Source organism: Lithobates pipiens, unplaced genomic scaffold (assembly GCF_037356315.1).
Source record: "Lithobates pipiens isolate NorthernLeopardFrog02 unplaced genomic scaffold, aLitPip1_a1.2 Scaffold_16, whole genome shotgun sequence".
NCBI classification, from domain to species: domain Eukaryota; kingdom Metazoa; phylum Chordata; class Amphibia; order Anura; family Ranidae; genus Lithobates; species Lithobates pipiens.
This window is the reverse complement of record NW_027507748.1, coordinates 609,651,394-609,669,360: the sequence shown is the minus strand read 5'-3', so window position 1 is coordinate 609,669,360 and position 17,967 is coordinate 609,651,394. Positions and strand designations below refer to the sequence as shown.

At 43.1% G+C, this 17,967-nt stretch overlaps 1 protein-coding gene across 1 annotated transcript in view; it reads left to right on the top strand.

Annotated features, from left to right (window-relative positions):
* The first annotated feature begins 393 nt into the window (after nucleotides 1–393).
* Nucleotides 394–17,967, top strand: part of MTMR6 (myotubularin related protein 6) — a 119,254-nt gene continuing 101,680 nt past the window's right edge. The window contains exon 1 of the mRNA XM_077484040.1: nucleotides 394–472. Coding sequence (XP_077340166.1) covers nucleotides 449–472 — 24 coding nt within the window. The 5' untranslated portion in view covers nucleotides 394–448. The remainder of the gene's footprint in view (nucleotides 473–17,967) is intronic.

Genomic DNA, 17,967 nt, shown 5'->3' with positions numbered 1-17,967 from the left:
GCTTACACTTTATAGGGTATAGGGGAAATACATGAGGTAGATGAGCTTACAATCCATAGAGATAGAGAAGCTGAAATAGTTTACAGCCGAGAATAACGTTGAAATGTATAAGATTTATTAGAGGTAAAACATTAATATTCTTATTCTTCTGGACTATGTGAAGAGGGTGAGCACACAGCGGTGTCATTAGAGGTCTGAGATGATTATTTATCATGATGTGGTGGGAGAGATCACACTCCGCGCATCCCGCCTTCTATCGGGATAGAAATGATGTGCAGTTCTCCAGGTGACCTCGGGGCGGCGCCTGACACAGTGTCGGCGGCTGCGGCGGCGCAGTCCGGGCGTGTAGTGTGCTGTCATAGAGCAGGAAGTATCTCCCAGATACAGCGGCAGGAAGAGAGGCGGAGCCTCCCCCTATCCCGCCCATCATCTCCACAACACAGCACGGATGGAGCACATCAGGACCACCAAGGTAATGTACACGGCCCAACCCCCATATACCGGGCCGTATTGTAAATTGATGGCGGCTATGGGGTGTTACAGGAGGACACTATGTGCTGGCAGCATCTTCTACATTACACAGAACCCCATACACAGACATGAGGTCATCTCATCACAGCACAGAGCCCTCCCCCACTCTGCCAGCATGTTGTCACCCTCCCTTGCAGCATGTTGTCACCCTCCCTTGCAGCATGTTGTCACCCTCTCTTCTCCCTTGCAGTATGTTGTCACCCTCCCTTCCACTATGATGTCTCCCTCCCTTCCGGCATGTTGTCACCCTCCCTTCCAGTATGTTGTCACCCTCCCTTCCAGCTTTCCTGCATGTTGTCACCCTCCCGTCTCCCTTCCAGTATGATGTCTCCCTCCCTTCCAGCTTTCCAGCATGTTGTCACCCTCCCACCTCCCTTCCAGTATGTTGTCACCCTCCCTTCCAGCTTTCCTGCATGTTGTCACCCTCCCGTCTCCCTTCCAGTATGATGTCTCCCTCCCTTCCAGCTTTCCTGCATGTTGTCACCCTCCCACCTCCCTTCCAGTATGTTGTCACCCTCCCTTCCAGCCTTCCATCATGTTGTCACCCTCCCTTCCAGCCTTCCATCATGTTGTCACCCTCCCTTCCAGTTTGATGTCACCCTCCCTTCCAGCATGTTGTGTCCCTCCCTTCCAACCTTCCAGCATGTTTTCACCCTCCCTTCTCCCTTCCAGTATGTTGTCCCCCTCCCTTCCAGCTTTCCAGCATGTTGTCACCCTCTCTTCTCCCTTGCAGTATGTTGTCACCCTCCCTGTACGATGTCACCCTCCCTTCCAGTATGTTGTCACCCTCCCTTCCAGTATGTTGTCACCCTCCCTTCCAGCTTTCCAGCATGTTGTCACTGTCTCTTCTTCCTTGCAGTATGTTGTCATCCTCCGATCCAGCATGTTGTGACCCTCCCTTCCAGCCTTCAGTATGTTGTTACCCTCAATTCCAGCCTTCCATCATGTTGTCACCCTCCCTTCCAGCCTTCCATCATGTTGTCACCCTCCCTTCCAGCCTTCCATCATGTTGTCACCCTCCCTTCCAGTTTGATGTCACCCTCCCTTCCAGCATGTTGTGTCCCTCCCTTCCAACCTTCCAGCATGTTGTCACCCTCCCTTCCAGTATGTTGTCACCCTCCCTTCCAGCTTTCCAGCATGTTGTCACCCTCTCTTCTCCCTTGCAGTATGTTGTCACCCTCCCTGTACGATGTCACCCTCCCTTCCAGTATGTTGTCACCCTCCCTTCCAGTATGTTGTCACCCTCCCTTCCAGCTTTCCAGCATGTTGTCACTGTCTCTTCTTCCTTGCAGTATGTTGTCATCCTCCCTTCCAGCATGTTGTGACCCTCCCTTCCAGCCTTCAGTATGTTGTTACCCTCCCTTCCAGCCTTCCATCATGTTGTCACCCTCCCTTCCAGCCTTCAGTATGTTGTCAAGGAAGTGGTGCAACATCCATGTTGATATGTCAGTTAGTAATGTGAGATGAGACCAAAGGAGAGAGGTGAGGAGTAGACAGATGGAATTGGGTGTCATTGGCGTATAGATGGAATTGGAAGCCGTGGGTGGTTATCAAGTGACCAAGTGAATTAAATTGCACTCCTGTCATCCATAGGAGATGTATAGCCAAACAAGCTTTGGCTATACTTCTTTAACTTTCACAAAGTCTGCTCTCTCAGATTTTATGATGGCAATGAGCATATACTTCAGAATGATATGAAGAGTGACTAGATGAATTACAATTAATTGCAGAGTCCCTCTTTTTATTTTCCATGAAAATGAACTTAATCCCATAAAAATACATCTCCACTACATTTGTGAAGAAGGCTTCAGGGCTCCCAAGAAAGTCCAGCAAGTGCCAGGATCGTCTTCTACAGTTGATTCAGCTGTGGGATTGTGGCACCAGAAGTGCAGAGCCTGCTCAGGAATGGCAGCGGGCATATGTAAGTGCATCTGCACGCACAGTGAGCTAGAGACACTTGGAGGATGGACTGCTGTCAAGAATAGCAAAATCATAAAATGAAACACGGCAACAAGTAAACAATATAAATTACCTGTTCAGAAGTCTGTATACCGTTCGTTCTTAATACTGTGTATTGCCCCCTTTAGCATCAATGACAGTGTGCCGTCTTTTGTATTATTATCTATGAGGCCCCGAATTCTTGAAGGTGGTTTAGCTGCCCATTTGTCTTGGCAGAATGCCTCCAGGTCATGCAAAGTCTTTGATTAACTTGCATGAACCACACATTTAAGATCTCCCCAGAGTGGCTCAATGATATTAAGGTCAGGAGACTGTAATGGTCACTCCAGAACCTTCACCTTTTTCTGCTGTAACTACTGGTGGGTCAACTTGGCCTTGTGCATAGGGTCATTGTCTATCTGGAAAGTCCAGGAGCATCCCATGCACAGCTTTCATGCAGAAGAATGCACATTGTCTGCCAATATTTTCTGATACCATGCATTCATCTTGCCATCAATTTTAAGTAACCCATCGTTATGCTTTGCTGTAGGAATGCTATTCTTATTGATATAGGCCTTGTTGACCACTCTCCAAACATAGCACTTAGGGTTGTGACCATAAAGTTCTATTTTGGTCTCAGCACTCCAGATTACAGTATGCTCTTCTGAGAAGCGTGCCAAGGTGTTGTTGGGCATATTGTAACCAGACTTTTTTGTGGCATTGGTGCAGTAAAGGCCTCTTTCTGAACAATTCTTCCACTTCTTAAGTGATTGAACAGTACTGACTGGCATTTTTAAAGCTTTGGATATCTTTACATATCATTTTCCATCTTTTATAAAGTTCAATTACCTTGTTACGCAGGTCTTTTGACTGTTCTTTTTTGCTCTCCATGGCTCAGTATCTAGCCTGCTCAGTGCATCCATGTGAGAACTAACAAACTTATTGACTATTCATACACAGAAACGAATTGCAATTTAAAAAGCCATGAATGTGTGAAATTAACCTTTAACCCTTTCGCTGCCAGGTCCGTACATTGCAAGAACCTACATTGTAATACAGTCAGTGGAGTCCAGAGAAGTCCAGAGAAGGCTCTAAAAGACCCTGCATGTTTAATTAAAGCGAACCTGTCACCTAAAAATCATCACATAGGGGACTTTCATCCCCTATGTGATAAAAAAAATTTACCAAAAATTTTTATTTTTTTATTTTTTGCAAAAAAACTAAGTTAAAGTGCTTGTAAACCTTTACAAACCACTTTGACCTACAGGTAAGCCTAGGTTAAGGCTTACCTGTAGGTCCAAGAAATATCTCCTAAACCGTTGCCGAAAGACAGGCACCACAATATGCCACGAGTGGCGGCTCCTGTGCGCATGCGTGGGAGTGACGTCACCGCGGCTCCGACGAATGACAGCGCTGGAGCAGCAAGACCCACCAAGAAGATGGAGGCTCCGGACTACAGGGGACAGCGGTGACATCACTGGCTCCTGTGTCAGGTAAGTGACACACAATGGGCTACTATGCGATGCATAGTAGTCCATTATGCTTTACCTTTGCAGGGAGACAAAGAGGAAGTAAACCCATCAGGGTTTACTTCCTCTTTAACCACTTCAATACCGGGCCTATTCTGACACTCCTCTCCTGCACGTAAAAATCATAATTTGTTTGCTAGAAAATTACTCAGAACCCCCAAACATTTTTTTTTTTTAGCGGACACCCTAGGGAATAAAATGGCGGTCATTGCAACTTTTTATCTTGCACAGTATTTGCGCAACAATTTTTCAAACGCATTTTTTTTGGAAAACAAAATGTTTCATGATTTAAAAAAATAACAAAACAGTAAAGTTAGCCCAATTTTTTTTGTATAATGTGAAAGATGTTACGCCGAGTAAATAGATACCTAACATGTCACGCTTTAAAATTGCGAACACTCACGAAATGACGCCAAACTTCAGTACTTAAAAATCTCCATAGATGACGCTTTAAATTGTTTTACAGGTTACATATTGAGAGTTACAGAGGAGATCTAGAGCTAGAATTCTTGCTTGCTCTCTAATGCACGTGGCAATACCTCACATGTGCAGTTTGAATGCCGTTTACATATGTGGGCGGGACTAACGTGTGTGTTCGCTTCTGAGCGCAAGCTACTGAGGACAGGGGCGTTTAAAAAAACAATTTTTTTTATTTTACTTTATTTTTTTTATTTTTACAACTTTTTTTTCGATCACTTTTATTCCTATTACAAGGAATGTAAACATCCCTTGTAATAGGAATCTATGTGACCGGTCCTCTTTATGGAGAGATATGGAGCCAGTAAGACCCCCACATCTCTCCTCCAGGCTGAAAAGCATGAGATAGTGAAAAAAATTTCACCGATCCCATGCTGACAGCCGCGATCGCGGCTTTGTTTACTTCCGGGAGCCCGGGCATGACGTCATAACATCGCGCCCAGGCCTCCGACGGTCATAGAGATGACTGGTGACCATAAGGTCACCGGAAATCTCTATCATCATCATCTGGCGCCAGACGATTCTTTCTCCAGGCCCCTGATGGCACGGGAGAGCCCGAAGAAGCATCGGATGGCGGCGGGAGGGGGGGATGTCCCCTCCCGTCGCCTGTAAGAACCATCAAGCGGCAGAACTGCCGTTATGATCATTCTTATGGTGCACAGAATCGCCGCCTGAAAAAAAGGATATCTGTATGATGCCTGTGGCTGCTAGCATCATTCAGATATTCCCACTGAAAGTCCAGGACGTCATATGACGGCCGTGGGCGGGAAGCGGTTAAGCAAAAACTTTTGAGGCCTCCACCCCCGCTTATACGCATGGATGAATGTAAATGCACGCTTCAGGGGCACCCACCCTTTAAAACGTTGATTGCGATACACATGCTACATATCACTGTGCATGCCACAGTGAGAGCAATAATTCTAGACTTCCTCCATAACACTAAACTGATGATCTATAGGGGGCTTTTGAAGCGTTGCCTATAGAAAATGTAGGGTACTGAAGTTTGTCGGTATTTCACAGGCGCACACAAATGTAATGTTTGACATGTTGGGTATTTATTTACTCGGTGCAACCTGGGCTTTTTTATTTTACCAAAAATGTATTGCATTTATTTGCCCTAAAAATTACTTTAGTGTGTTTATTACAGAAATGTTGTGTTTCCTAGACCTTTTGAAGTAATATTGTGTGACATAAAAATTTTGAATTAAAACAATTTTATTATCTGGGGTGTCTGCTATCAGAAAATATATAATATTTGGGGGTTTTGTGCAATCTTCAGGCCTAGAGGGATTTTTTTTTTAAACGTGTGCAAAAAAATGCAAAAACAGCTTTGGCAGTGAAAAGGTTAATTGCCATGTGTGGCTTTGTGTGTGTACCAAGGCTAAACATTACAGGGTTTGGAAACTTTTGATAAGGACCATTTGGGTGATTTTTGTTATCATTATTATTTAAAAAGCAAAACAACTATGTGATAATAAATGGCTTCATATTATTATTTATTATTACTATTTTATTATACAGGTTTTATATAGCGCTGATAGTTTACACAGCGCTTTACAACAAAGGGCAGACAGTACAATTACAATACAATTTAAAGTGGTTGTAAACCCTTACAACACACTTTGACCTACAGGTAAGCCTAGATTAAGGCTTACCTGTAGGTCCAAGAAATATCTCCTAAACCTACACGGTTTAGGAGATATTTGGCGAAAGACAGGCACCGCTGTCTACGGCGCACTGAGTGCGGCACCGTCAACGGCGAATATGCCGCGCGTGGCAGCTCCCGTGTGCATGCGCGGGAGTGGCGTCATCGCCGAATGACAGCGGCGGAGCAGCGAGACCTACCGAGAAGATGGATGCGCCGGACTACAGGGGACAGCGGTGACTTCGCTGGCTCCTCTGTCAGGTAAGTGACACATAATGGATTACAGTGCGATGCATAGTAGTCCATTATGCTTTACCTTTGCAGGATATGAAAGAGGAAGTAAACTCATCAGGGTTTACTTCCTCTTTAATACAGTAGGAACTAGAGAGCCCTGCTCATTAGAGCTTACAATCTAAGAGGGAGGGTCAAGAGATACAAGAGTTATAACTGTGGGAGGTGTGCCGATGGAGAAAATAAAAGTACATTTGTTAGGTGGGGGCCAGAAGATGGGCTTCTCTGAATAGATGAGTTTTCAGGGATTGTCTGAAAGTGGACAGAGTAGCATATAGTCGGACAGATTGGGGTAGAGTATTCCAGAGGGTGGGCGAAGATCGGCATCAGAACAAAAAAACCTTTCCTCCTCTTGTCTTATGTGTCCCGCAGTAATTCCTTTTTGCCACTAGATGTCCACGGTCTACAGGGTTGAGTGACACCCAGTGAACACAGGAGACTGAGGACATCCAGTGAGTGGAGGGTGTCATGGATCCAACCCCCCGCACAGGGGTCACCACAGCGCCCTGCACTTGCAGTGTAATGAACCTGAGAGTGGTACTGATGTCATCACATCAGTGCTTCTTTCTCTGAAGTCCGCTTTTCCAGCCCAGTGTTGACAGCCATGAAAAGTGGAGAGTGCATATGTTGTAGAAATCCAAGAAATAAAGTGTATCTGGGTGGAGGTGTGCCTGTGTTAGGCAGGTCATAGATCATGGCTGCTCAACCTCTGGCCCTCCAGCTGTTTCAGAACTACAAGTCCCATCATGCTTCTGCTTTTGGGAGTCATGCTTGTGTAATTGACAGCCCTGCAATGCCTCTTGGGACTTGTAGTTCCTCAACAGCTGGAGGGCCACAGGTTGAGCACCCATGTCATAGATGATTAGATGATGCAATTTTAATTCCTGCGACCGCAGGTTGCACTAAAGAAAATTACTTTATTCCCCCATCAACACAGACAGTGCTGATGGAGGAATCCCTCCCATGTAGCTATTGTGTTCTCCGGGGGGGGGGGGGGGGGGGGGGCTGTGCCTGTCAGGAGCGATTATTACTTTGGCAATAGTTGCATGAAAAATTCAACATGCTGGTTGTACCCAAGTTGATCGATGCTTTAGCTTACTCGGAGGAAGGTAGGATTGTGCCAGCATTAGTGACCACCCTGTCCTTCCAGACATCTCTAGTCACTACATTCCTCCTCCTCTTCATCACGGACAATAATATAATAATGGTGCGCTCAAACGATCGATTGGTGTATTAGTGGACTGACAATTGACCCTCATGCTGGTGACTCATTAATGTCTGAGTAGAGTTTTGGGCCATTTGCCATTAACTTGATCACTGGCAATGTAATTACAAAGATCGAGCCATTATAAAATCATGTATAATGCAGTTAGGTTATCATCTTTGTTCGTGGCCATCAGGTAATGTGCAATGTATGAACCATATGTTTTTGAGCTTAGATACGCTTTTATGTGTATTACTACGTTTGCAGCCAAATTGGCGAACAGTTACTTTATATTTGTTACATGTCACCATTTACATAGCTTAACTTAAAAAAAAATCAGTTTGCTACTTACATTTTTTACTTGCTCCTTTCTGAAAACTTTTTTTTTTGGATAGAGTGCAGAGGGATTAGAACACCTGTCTGTCCATTATTATTGCTTTCTGTGACCCCGTTAAGGAGATTCACCCTCTCTATTTCTCCTGTTTACCATTATCATTGAAAGGGAAAGTAAAAGAAAATAGCAAATTTTGGGTTGTCCCCAGAAAAGTAATAGAGGGGGAATCTGGAAATCTTTCCAAAATGGGGAAAAAAAGTTTTGCCTATAGTTCTACTTTAATATCTACCATGATTAACCCGATCTGTGCTGTGCTGACAGATTTTATTATCAGTTGTAAACTATATTTGAACATTGTCTTGCCTAACAAATTATTAAAGGATAAGTTCACCTTTGGGAACATGTTACATGTCCCTCGTGATTTTAGGGTGGAACATCTAACATGTTCTCAGTGGCAGCAGTACGGGGAGAAGTTCCCTGTACTAGCTACCACTATTTGAAAACAGTGCGGTTGTGCGGGTATCACATGGCTGCGTCAGTCAGATGCACAGATCCGTGTGTGTGAATGAACTACAAGCCCTGACACCCCGATCGCCTGTCCATTCTCAATGAACGACCATGGTGCTGTGGATCGCTATGGTACTTCATTGAGTCTTCCTGTCGGTGAGTATCAGCTTACCGTACGGAATGTACGGGCACACAGATACACTGACGTGTGCAGGAGACCTGCATGGCATCGGTGATCTGCTGATTGCTGGTCCAATGCTTTACAGTCTTTTTTACCTGCAAAAAAATCTGCATTGAAATAAAGAAAAAAAAAACTGAACTTATCCTTTAAAGACCTCAGAGCTTGGGTTCAGCATTATATGTTAATGAGCGGAATCTCAGCTTGCCCTAATGCTGGCTATAGGTGTTTTGAATCTTGGCCGGTTCAGCAGGAATCAGACAATATTCAAACCATATATGGCCAGGCTGAATGTACCACGTTGATCGATCAACTTGGGTACAACCATCCTGCTGGATTTTACTTGCGATTATCACTAGTGGCTGGTATAGCTGCTAGCAAATATCACTGTCTTCTCTTGACGGGGATGGCTTCTCCCGCAATCCCATCGGGAGTATAAAATAGCTCGGCAGGAGGAATTCCTCTGTCATCACTGTCTGTGTTGATGGGGGAATCAAGCATATCTATTACCTGCAACCTGTGGTTGCAGGAAAGGAATTTGCACTGTGTATGGCCGGCTTTACTATGCCCCTCACACTGTTCACAGTATCTTGCCCAAAGGCCTGCTCCAAAGAAACAACTGGAAAGGTCAGAAACATTTATTAGTTTTAGTTATGCTGTGTGAATAGGGACACATGACAACATATAAGGGAGGTTTTCTCAAATGTGAATGCACTATTACAAATACAGCACCTCCGACATGTCTCAAAAAGTTTAATCTTTCTTTGCTTTTGAAAGACAATACTATTTTGAAACACGTCGGAAGGAACACTAGGGGCTATCATGACATCACAGATGGAAAGGCCTCGTCTTTATGAGTGGGCTCGACAGTCCTACTGGGTGATCTGTCTATTGTACCATCAGCCGAGGTACTGACATTAACGATCAGTACCAGTCTATGGGTTCACTTTTTATAGCACTTCTATTGCTAGTGTATCTGTTTGGGACATAGTATTCCCAGATTCATTAGAAGTGACAGAAGTATTCATAGTTCACTAGTGCTCTTCTATAGGTGAAGCTGATTTCTTCTATTCAAATTAATGTACATTAAGAGGAAGTAAACCCTGATGGGTTTACTTCCTCTTTCATTCCCTGCAAAGGCAAAGCATAATGGACTACTATGCATCGCATAGTAGCCCATTATGTGTTACTTACCTGACACAGGAGCCAGCGAAGTCACCGCTGTCCCCTGTAGTCTGGCGCATCTATGTTCTCGGTGGGGTCTCGCAGCTCCGCCGCTGTCATTCGCCGAAGCCGCGATGATGTCACTCCCGCGCATGCGCAGGGGAGCCAAAACGCACGGCATTGCGCGGCATCTTCGTCATCGAGGATGCCATGCTCAGTGCGCCTGCGCGCCGCTGTCTACGGCGCGTGCGCCGTAGACAGGGGTGCCTGTCTTCTGGCAAATATCTCCTAAACCGTATAGGTTTGGGAGATATTTCTTGGACCTACAGGTAAGCCTTAATCTAGGCTTACCTGTAGGTCAAAATGGTTTGTAAGGGTTTACAACCACTTTAGTTGACCGTTTTGATTTTGGCATAGTAGCAGTGTTTGCTCCGTAGCATTATTAGCTCAATTCTTGGTCTTCCTGATTGGCTGCTGCTCCAATTTTCATTAATCAGTGACAATATTTGTTTACATAAATATTTTAATTGTACAAAGATTATAATCTGTTGGGTGTGGTTCTTGCTTTACAAGAGTGCCGTGAAGTCCAGAGATTCCTCTGTGTGACATGGAGGGCTGTTGGAATCATTTGAGGAGGTTTTTTTTTTCCCCTCATAGATCTCCATTAACCACTTGCTTACTGAGCACGTAAACCCTCTCCTGTCCAGACCAATTTTCAGCTTTCAGTGCTGATACACTTTGAATGCGTGGTCCTACAACACTGTTCTTAACCACTCAATAACCGCCCTATAACCGAATGACGGCTTCAGGGCGGTTTCTTAACTCTGGGAGGCCGTCATATGACGTCCTCCCAGAATTCCGCTCTCGCGCGCCCCCTAGGGCGCGCACTCGAGAGCATCCGTGACCGCCGGGTCCATAGGACCCGGCGCATCACGGATCACGGTAAACGGCCGCTCGTCGCGGCCGTTTACCATGTGATCGCTCCGTCAAATGACGGAGTGAGCACTTGTAAACAAACCAGCGTCATGTTATGACGCCGGTTCCTCCCTCCCCCTCTCTGTACCGATCGGAACAGCGGAGGGGGAAGAGATCGGTGTCAGCAGCGATGTGGGCTGCATCTGCAGTGCCCACATCGCTGCTCACCGAAAATTAACCCCTCAATTCCCTGCAAATACTCTGCAATACCCTGCCATTACTCTGCATTACCCTGCAATACTCTGCATTACCCTGCCATTACTCTGCAATACCCTGCAATACCCTGCCATTACTCTGCAATACCCTGCCATTACTCTGCAATACCCTGCAATACCCTGCAATATACTCTGCAATACCCTGCAATACCCTGCAATACCCTGCAATACCCTGCAACACTCTGCAATACCCTGCAACACTCTGCAATACCCTGCAACGCTCTGCAACACCCGCCAATACCCTGCAACACTCTGCAATGCTCTGCAACACTCTGCAATGCTCTGCAACACCCACCAATACCCTGCAACACTCTGCAATGCTCTGCAACACCCGCCAATACCGTGCAACACTCTGCAATGCTCTGCAACACCCTCCAATATCCTGCAATGCTCTGCAACGCAATACTCTGCAACGCCATACTCTGAGATACCCAGCCATAGTCGGTGATACCCTGCAATACCCAGCCATAGACACCCCCCCCCCCCTCCCGCCGCCCTCCGGTGCTTCTACCGACTCGCCAATACTATCAAATCCAGAATCTTTTTTTTTTTTTTTTTCAGGCTTCCCAGCTTAGAGGTGAGATGCAGGGTCTTATTGACCCCATATCTCACTGTAAAGAGGACCTGTCATGCCATATTCCTATTACAAGGGATGTTTACATTCCTTGTAATAGGAATAAAAGTGATCAAAAAATGTATTTTTGGAGAAAAAAATGTCAAACTAAAATAAATAAAGTAAAATGAACAATACATTTTTTTTTTTTTTTAAAGCGCCCCTGTCCCCATGTGCTCGCATGCAGAAGCGAACGCATACGTAAGTCCCGCCCACATATGAAAACGGTGTTCAAACCACACATGTGAGGTATCGCTGCGAACGTTCGAGCGAGAGCAATAATTCTAGCCCTAGACCTCCTCTGTAACTCAAAACATATAACCAGTAAAAAAAAATTAAATCGTCGCCTATGGGGATTTTTAAGTAGCGACGTTTGGCGCCATTCCACGAGCCTGTGCAATTTTGAAGAGTGACATGTTGGGTATCGATTTACTCGGTGTAACTTCATCTTTCACATTATGCAAAAATTGGGCTAACTTTACTGTGTTTTTTTTTTTTTTTTAAGCACAAAACAGTTTTTTTTCCAAAAAAAAGCATTCGAAAAATTGCTGCGCAAATACCGTGCGAGATAAAAAGTTGCAACGACCACCATTGTATTCTCTAGGGTGTTTGCTAAAAAAACATATATAATGTTTTGGGATTCGATGTAATTTTCTAGCAAATAAATGATGATTTTTACATGTAGGAGAGAAATGTCAGAATTGTCCTGGGTGCTCCAGAACGCCTGATGGCACTCCCTGCATGTTGGGCCTCTGTATGTGGCCACACTGTGTAAAAGTCTCACACATGTGGTATCGCCGTACTCAGGAGGAATAGCAGAATGTGTTTTGGGGTGTAATTTGTGGTATGCATATGCTGTGTGAGAAATAAACTGATAATATGACAATTTTGTGAAAAAAAAGTAAAAAAATCTTGATTTTGCAAAGAATTGTGGGAAAAAATTACAACTTCAAAAAACTCATCATGCCTCTTACTAAATACCTTGGAATGTCTTCTTTCCAAAAAGGGGTCATTTGGGGGGTATTTGTACTTTTCTGGCATGTTAGGGTCTCAAGAATTGAAATAGGCCGTCAGTACTTCAGGTGTGATCAATTTTCACATATTGGCACCATAGCTTGTGGACTCTATAACTTTCACAAAGACCAAATAATATCCACCAATTTGTACTTATTTTTACCAAAGATATGTAGTGGTATAAATTTTGGCCAAAATTTATGAAGAAAAAATTACTAATCTGCTAAATTTTATAACAGAAATGAAGAAAAATTCATTTTTTTACAGAATTTTCTGTATTTTTTCTTTTATAGCACAAAAAATAAAAAACCCAGCGGTGATTAAATACCACCAAAAGAAAGCTCCATTTCTGTGAAAAAAAGGACAAAAATTTCATATAGGTCCAGTGTTGCATGACTGAGTAATTGTCATTCAAAATGTGAGAGCACCGAAAGCTGAAAATTGGTCTGGTTATTAAGGGTGTTTAAGTGCCCAGTGGTCAAGTGGTTAAATTACATTTTTATAATTTTTCCCACAAATAGAGCTTTCTTTTGGTGGTATTTGATCACCTCTGTGGTTTTTATTTATTGTTAAAAAAAAAATTTTTGATATATATTTTGCTATAAAATTTTGCAAGCAGGTAATGTTTCTCCTTCATTGATATACGCTGATGAGGCGGTACTGATGGGCACCAATGTGTGGCAGTGATGGGCACTGATCGGTTACACTGATAGGCAGCACTGCTAGGTGGCCCTTATTGGCACCACTGGTGGGCATTAATAGGTGGCACTCATGGGCATTAATTGGTGGCACTGGTGGGCACTGGCAGGGGCTACTGGTGGGCACAGATGAGGCAGAATTGCCTCTTCCTCTTCGGGACCTATGTCCCTAGCAGATAAGCCAGTGAGCAGCTTTTTTTTCTCCTCACGCTGTTTACATCATGTGATCAGCTGTAATTGGCTGACAGCTGATTACATGGTAAGGAGCCGGGACCGGCCCCTTACTCGGAACTGTGATTACCTGAGTCTCAGTGACTCGTGATCACAGTGCGCGCGCAGGGAGTGTGCAAAGGGGAGGCCATCATAAGATGGCCTCCTGGAAATTCGGGGCCGCACTGTGGCCGTCATTCGGCTATAGCGTGGACAGCAAGTGGTTAAAGTGATTGTAAACGTTAGATTTTATTATTGTTTTTTTTAAAATAACAAACATGTTATACTTACCTGCTCTGTGTAAGGGTTTTGCATAGAGCGGCCTTGATCCTCCACTTCTGAGGTGCCCCGGCTGTACTCCTGGCTCCTCCCCTTCATTGAGTCCCTCCACTGAGAGCCGCATTCCATGGGGCACTATTATGTCCATTGACACAGCCCTGCCCCCCGCTCCCATGTCACTGGATTTGATTGACAATAGCGGGTGTAATCCAATGGCTCCCGCTGCTATCAATCTATCCAGTGAGGATGGAGACAGCGTTTGGACCTGCTGCACATTGCTGGAATGACCAGACTCGGGTAAGAAAAAGGGCTCTGGGGGCAGCTGCAGCACACAGAAGGTTTATCATCTTAATGCATAGAATGCATTAAAGTGAGAAATCTGGAAACTTGACAATCCCTTTTAGAAGCAATTTGCACTTTTTTTCAAGAGACAACTTGTCTGAAGGTTTAGTATTACTTTGAAAATGTTGTAAATTTTGCAAATAAAAAATACCCTGCAGTCAGTAAAGTAATCTTCATCAATTATATTGCCTTCAATAAAGAACAGATCTGCTGTGTTTCTTGCTCGGTGAGCTAATACGTAGCTCTGTTTGGCAGCAGCATTAGTGGGATGTTTGGGTTTAGGAGCCTGTGGTCTGTTATGATTCAGGACATTTTGTAATTTGCAATTTTTTTATAGCAAGCAGAAATGTATAAGTAGGATCATAAATTCTAATAAAGCACAATCAAAGCGTGTGAGCCACTAAAGCCCAAATAAATGAAGCAGAACTCCTGTCAAAAATAACAAGTAAAAAAAATAACCAGTTTTCCCAATCATGGAGAGCTTCTGCAGAGGCTTCTGTGGCACTTACCAGTGCCCACCAGTGTCCCCTATCTGTGCCCACCAGTGTCCCCTATCTGTGCCCACCAGTGTCCCCTATCTGTGCCCACCAGTGTCCCCTATCTGTGCCCACCAGTGTCCCCTATCTGTGCCCACAGTGTCACCTATCAGTGCCACAGTGCCACCTATAAATGTCACCGATCAGTGCCTCATCACCAGTACTGCCTATCAATACCACCTACCAGTGCCCATCAGTGACATCTATCAGTGCCATCTTATCAGTGCAGCCTCATCAGCAAATATTAATGAAGGAAGCAAAATTTTATAACAAACTATGAAACATTTTTTTTTTTTTGTTTAGCAAAAAATAAAAACCCAAGTGGTGATTAAGTACCACAAGAAGAAAGCTCAATTTGTGTGAAAAAAAATGATAAAAATTTAATTTGAGTACAGTGTTGTATTGACCGCACATTTGTCATTCAAAGTGTGACAGCGCTCAAAGCTAAAAATTGGTTTAAGTGCCCCGTAAGCAAGTGGTTAAGCTTTCACAAAACAAATCTGGAAGCTGATTGGTTTCTATGCAGACCTGCACCAGATTTTTCACTCCAGTTTTAGTAAATCAACCCTTTTTTTTCTATCGTTATAAGGGCTGAGTCACACCTATGCATTTTTAGTGCTTTTTGCATTTTGTAGATTTGCACTACAGTATCATTTAACATGGTTTCCTATGAAACACGTTCTGTAGTGCAGATCTGCAAAATGCCAAAAAGCACTAAAAATGCCATAGGTGTGACTCCAGCCTAAAGGGACATGAACAGGTGCTAAGAGTGCTAAAAATGGGTGAAGCCTGTTTGGAAGGCTCTGATTATATGTAAGCAGAACGCAGCATGATCTCCAAATACAAAGCTAAAGTCGATGTTGCACAGGATCCTCGTTCCCCGGTTTGCGCGGTTGGCACAGTGCGTTCTGTGCATGTGGTTCTGTTTACATATTTCTAACAATGAGCACAGCTGTTATTGGTCGGTACATCTGCTTCAAGCCCTGGCTTGATTGCTTCCTTTGTTGCAATATGTGAAGAAATTCTTTGTTGGCAGGAAGTAAATTACTCCGGAATAATTGTCACTAAGGGGAAAAAAAATCTAGTAGAATGCTGTGGATAATCCTGGAACATTCTGAACCAATACAACTATGAATAGGCAACACAGTGTTTTATTTTACCTTTTTATTATTATTATTATTATTATTATTATTATTATTATGTGGGATAATTAAAGAAGAGCTCTGGTCCAGTGCAAAAGCAGGGCATTTCTTTAAAAAAATGGAGATGCTAAAATCATGCGTCATAAGTCATAAGACTTTTCATTCTTTCTGCTTATATAATATACTATATTATTTTGCTAATTGTTCATCAGATTGATGCACCGGAGAAGGTAGGCACAGATACAAAGGGGTGTATTTCTAAGAAAAAAATATCTGCACAATTTGCAAAAAATAAGCTGCACAAAAGGAAATGTAAAAATCTGAATGTTCCAGTGGGTGTTAAGTGATATAGTTTGGTTTAAACCTCTGGCCAGGTGCCCCAACCACTGAGCAGGAAAGGGCGCTCCGAATTGCATTTGCCAAGTATTACATCACATCACACTGCAAATTACATGTATTATAAGGAATACTTGTCCAGCTCAAAGAAGCTAAAGCTTCCACTATGTACAAAAGGATGCGCTCGTGGTATCACTGTGTACTAGTACAAGAAAAACGCTATTATAATAAACTCAAAAAATACATAATCAAAAATAATAATAATAGGTGTACATAAACAATGAAAGAGAATATGTGATGGAAAATAACACAAATAAAACCACATAGGGAGGTAGGTCAGCCCCTCCTACTATAAGTAAATCTAAATAACACACACTTGTGTATAAAATGGCTAGTGATGGATATAAAGTAATCAAATCAGCATTATAAAAGTCCTAACAAACAGTCCAATATAAATGGTGAGAAAAATATAGTAATGCAAAAATGTGCTAGGTGATGAAACATGCACAACACACAGCCAAAATGGGATTAGTGTCTTTTCTTCCAGTTCAGTGACACCTCTGTGCTGATTGGCCTCTCACCATACTGCTGTAAGGTAACAAATAATAGATAATCTGTGAAACTCCAATGGTTTAGATCAGCTCTCCTGTGGTTAGCACAGCTGATGGTTCTTTTGCACTGCAAATTTCAGCTCACTGTAGGGGTCCTCCTCTCCTAAGCCAGGTGATTCCCCAGGGTGGTGATTTTATTTATGTGCTTTCACATCACATATTCACTCATTCATTGTTTTATGTACACCTTTATTATTATTTTTAAATAATTAGAATTTTTTTTTTTTTTTTTTTGAGTTTATTCTAATAGCGAAGCTTCCACTATACCATCAGAAATATTGGGGCAAATAGGCCGCTCACTATGCATAGGAACTATCTAGGGCTGCAACTAACAATTACTTTCATCTATTAGTTGGCCGATTATTGTTTCGATGAATCGGTTAATAACCTTAAAAAAAAAAAAAAAAGTGGGTCAAATTTACTTTCATTTTCAACCACAGTGATGGGAAAATTTGGAATTAACAGAAAACTTCTTGGTCAATGGAATTTTCAGACAGTGTATGTGCTTTTCATTCAGAAATTATTCATTTTAAAAACAGAATGTTAAAAACAAGTGAAAATTTCAAACAGAATTCTTTCATTCAGCGAATGTACAAAGATTTTTCGTCTGAATATTCTCATCTGAAAATTGATCCGTGAGGCCAGCATAAGGCTCGGTACACACCTATACAGTTTTCTTTTGATCTGTTTCTGCAGTGCTTTTTGCTGTGCGTTTTGATTTTTGCACATGTGATTTTACTGCAATTTGCATTTTTGCCTTTTTTTTTGGGCAGATTAAAAAACACAAATTGCTGCAAAAACGCATTGCATGCTTTTCTACAGCTTCTCCATTGAAGTGTATTGAACCAATAAAGCACCATTTTGCGTTAAAAGTCCCTGACCCTTTCAGATGTGAACGTGTCCCATAGGAAACCATGGAAATGAACTGCAGTGCATTTCTGCAAAAAGCACCAAAAAACACATAGATGTGAACCGGGTCTAAGACGTTTAGTAACATAATGGGGTTAACAAAAACTAAAATGAGCCCTTTAGTAGAAAAAAGCAGATAATCACTGTACGTGACTGAAGAAGTCACGTGATTGACGTAACGCGTAGGGAGTGGTCGTGACGCGATACCGGAAGTGAAGTAAGACTGGCGGAAGACGCCAGTACACCATTTTTCTTAATGCGCTGTCTCGTTTTTTTAAATTTGAGAGTC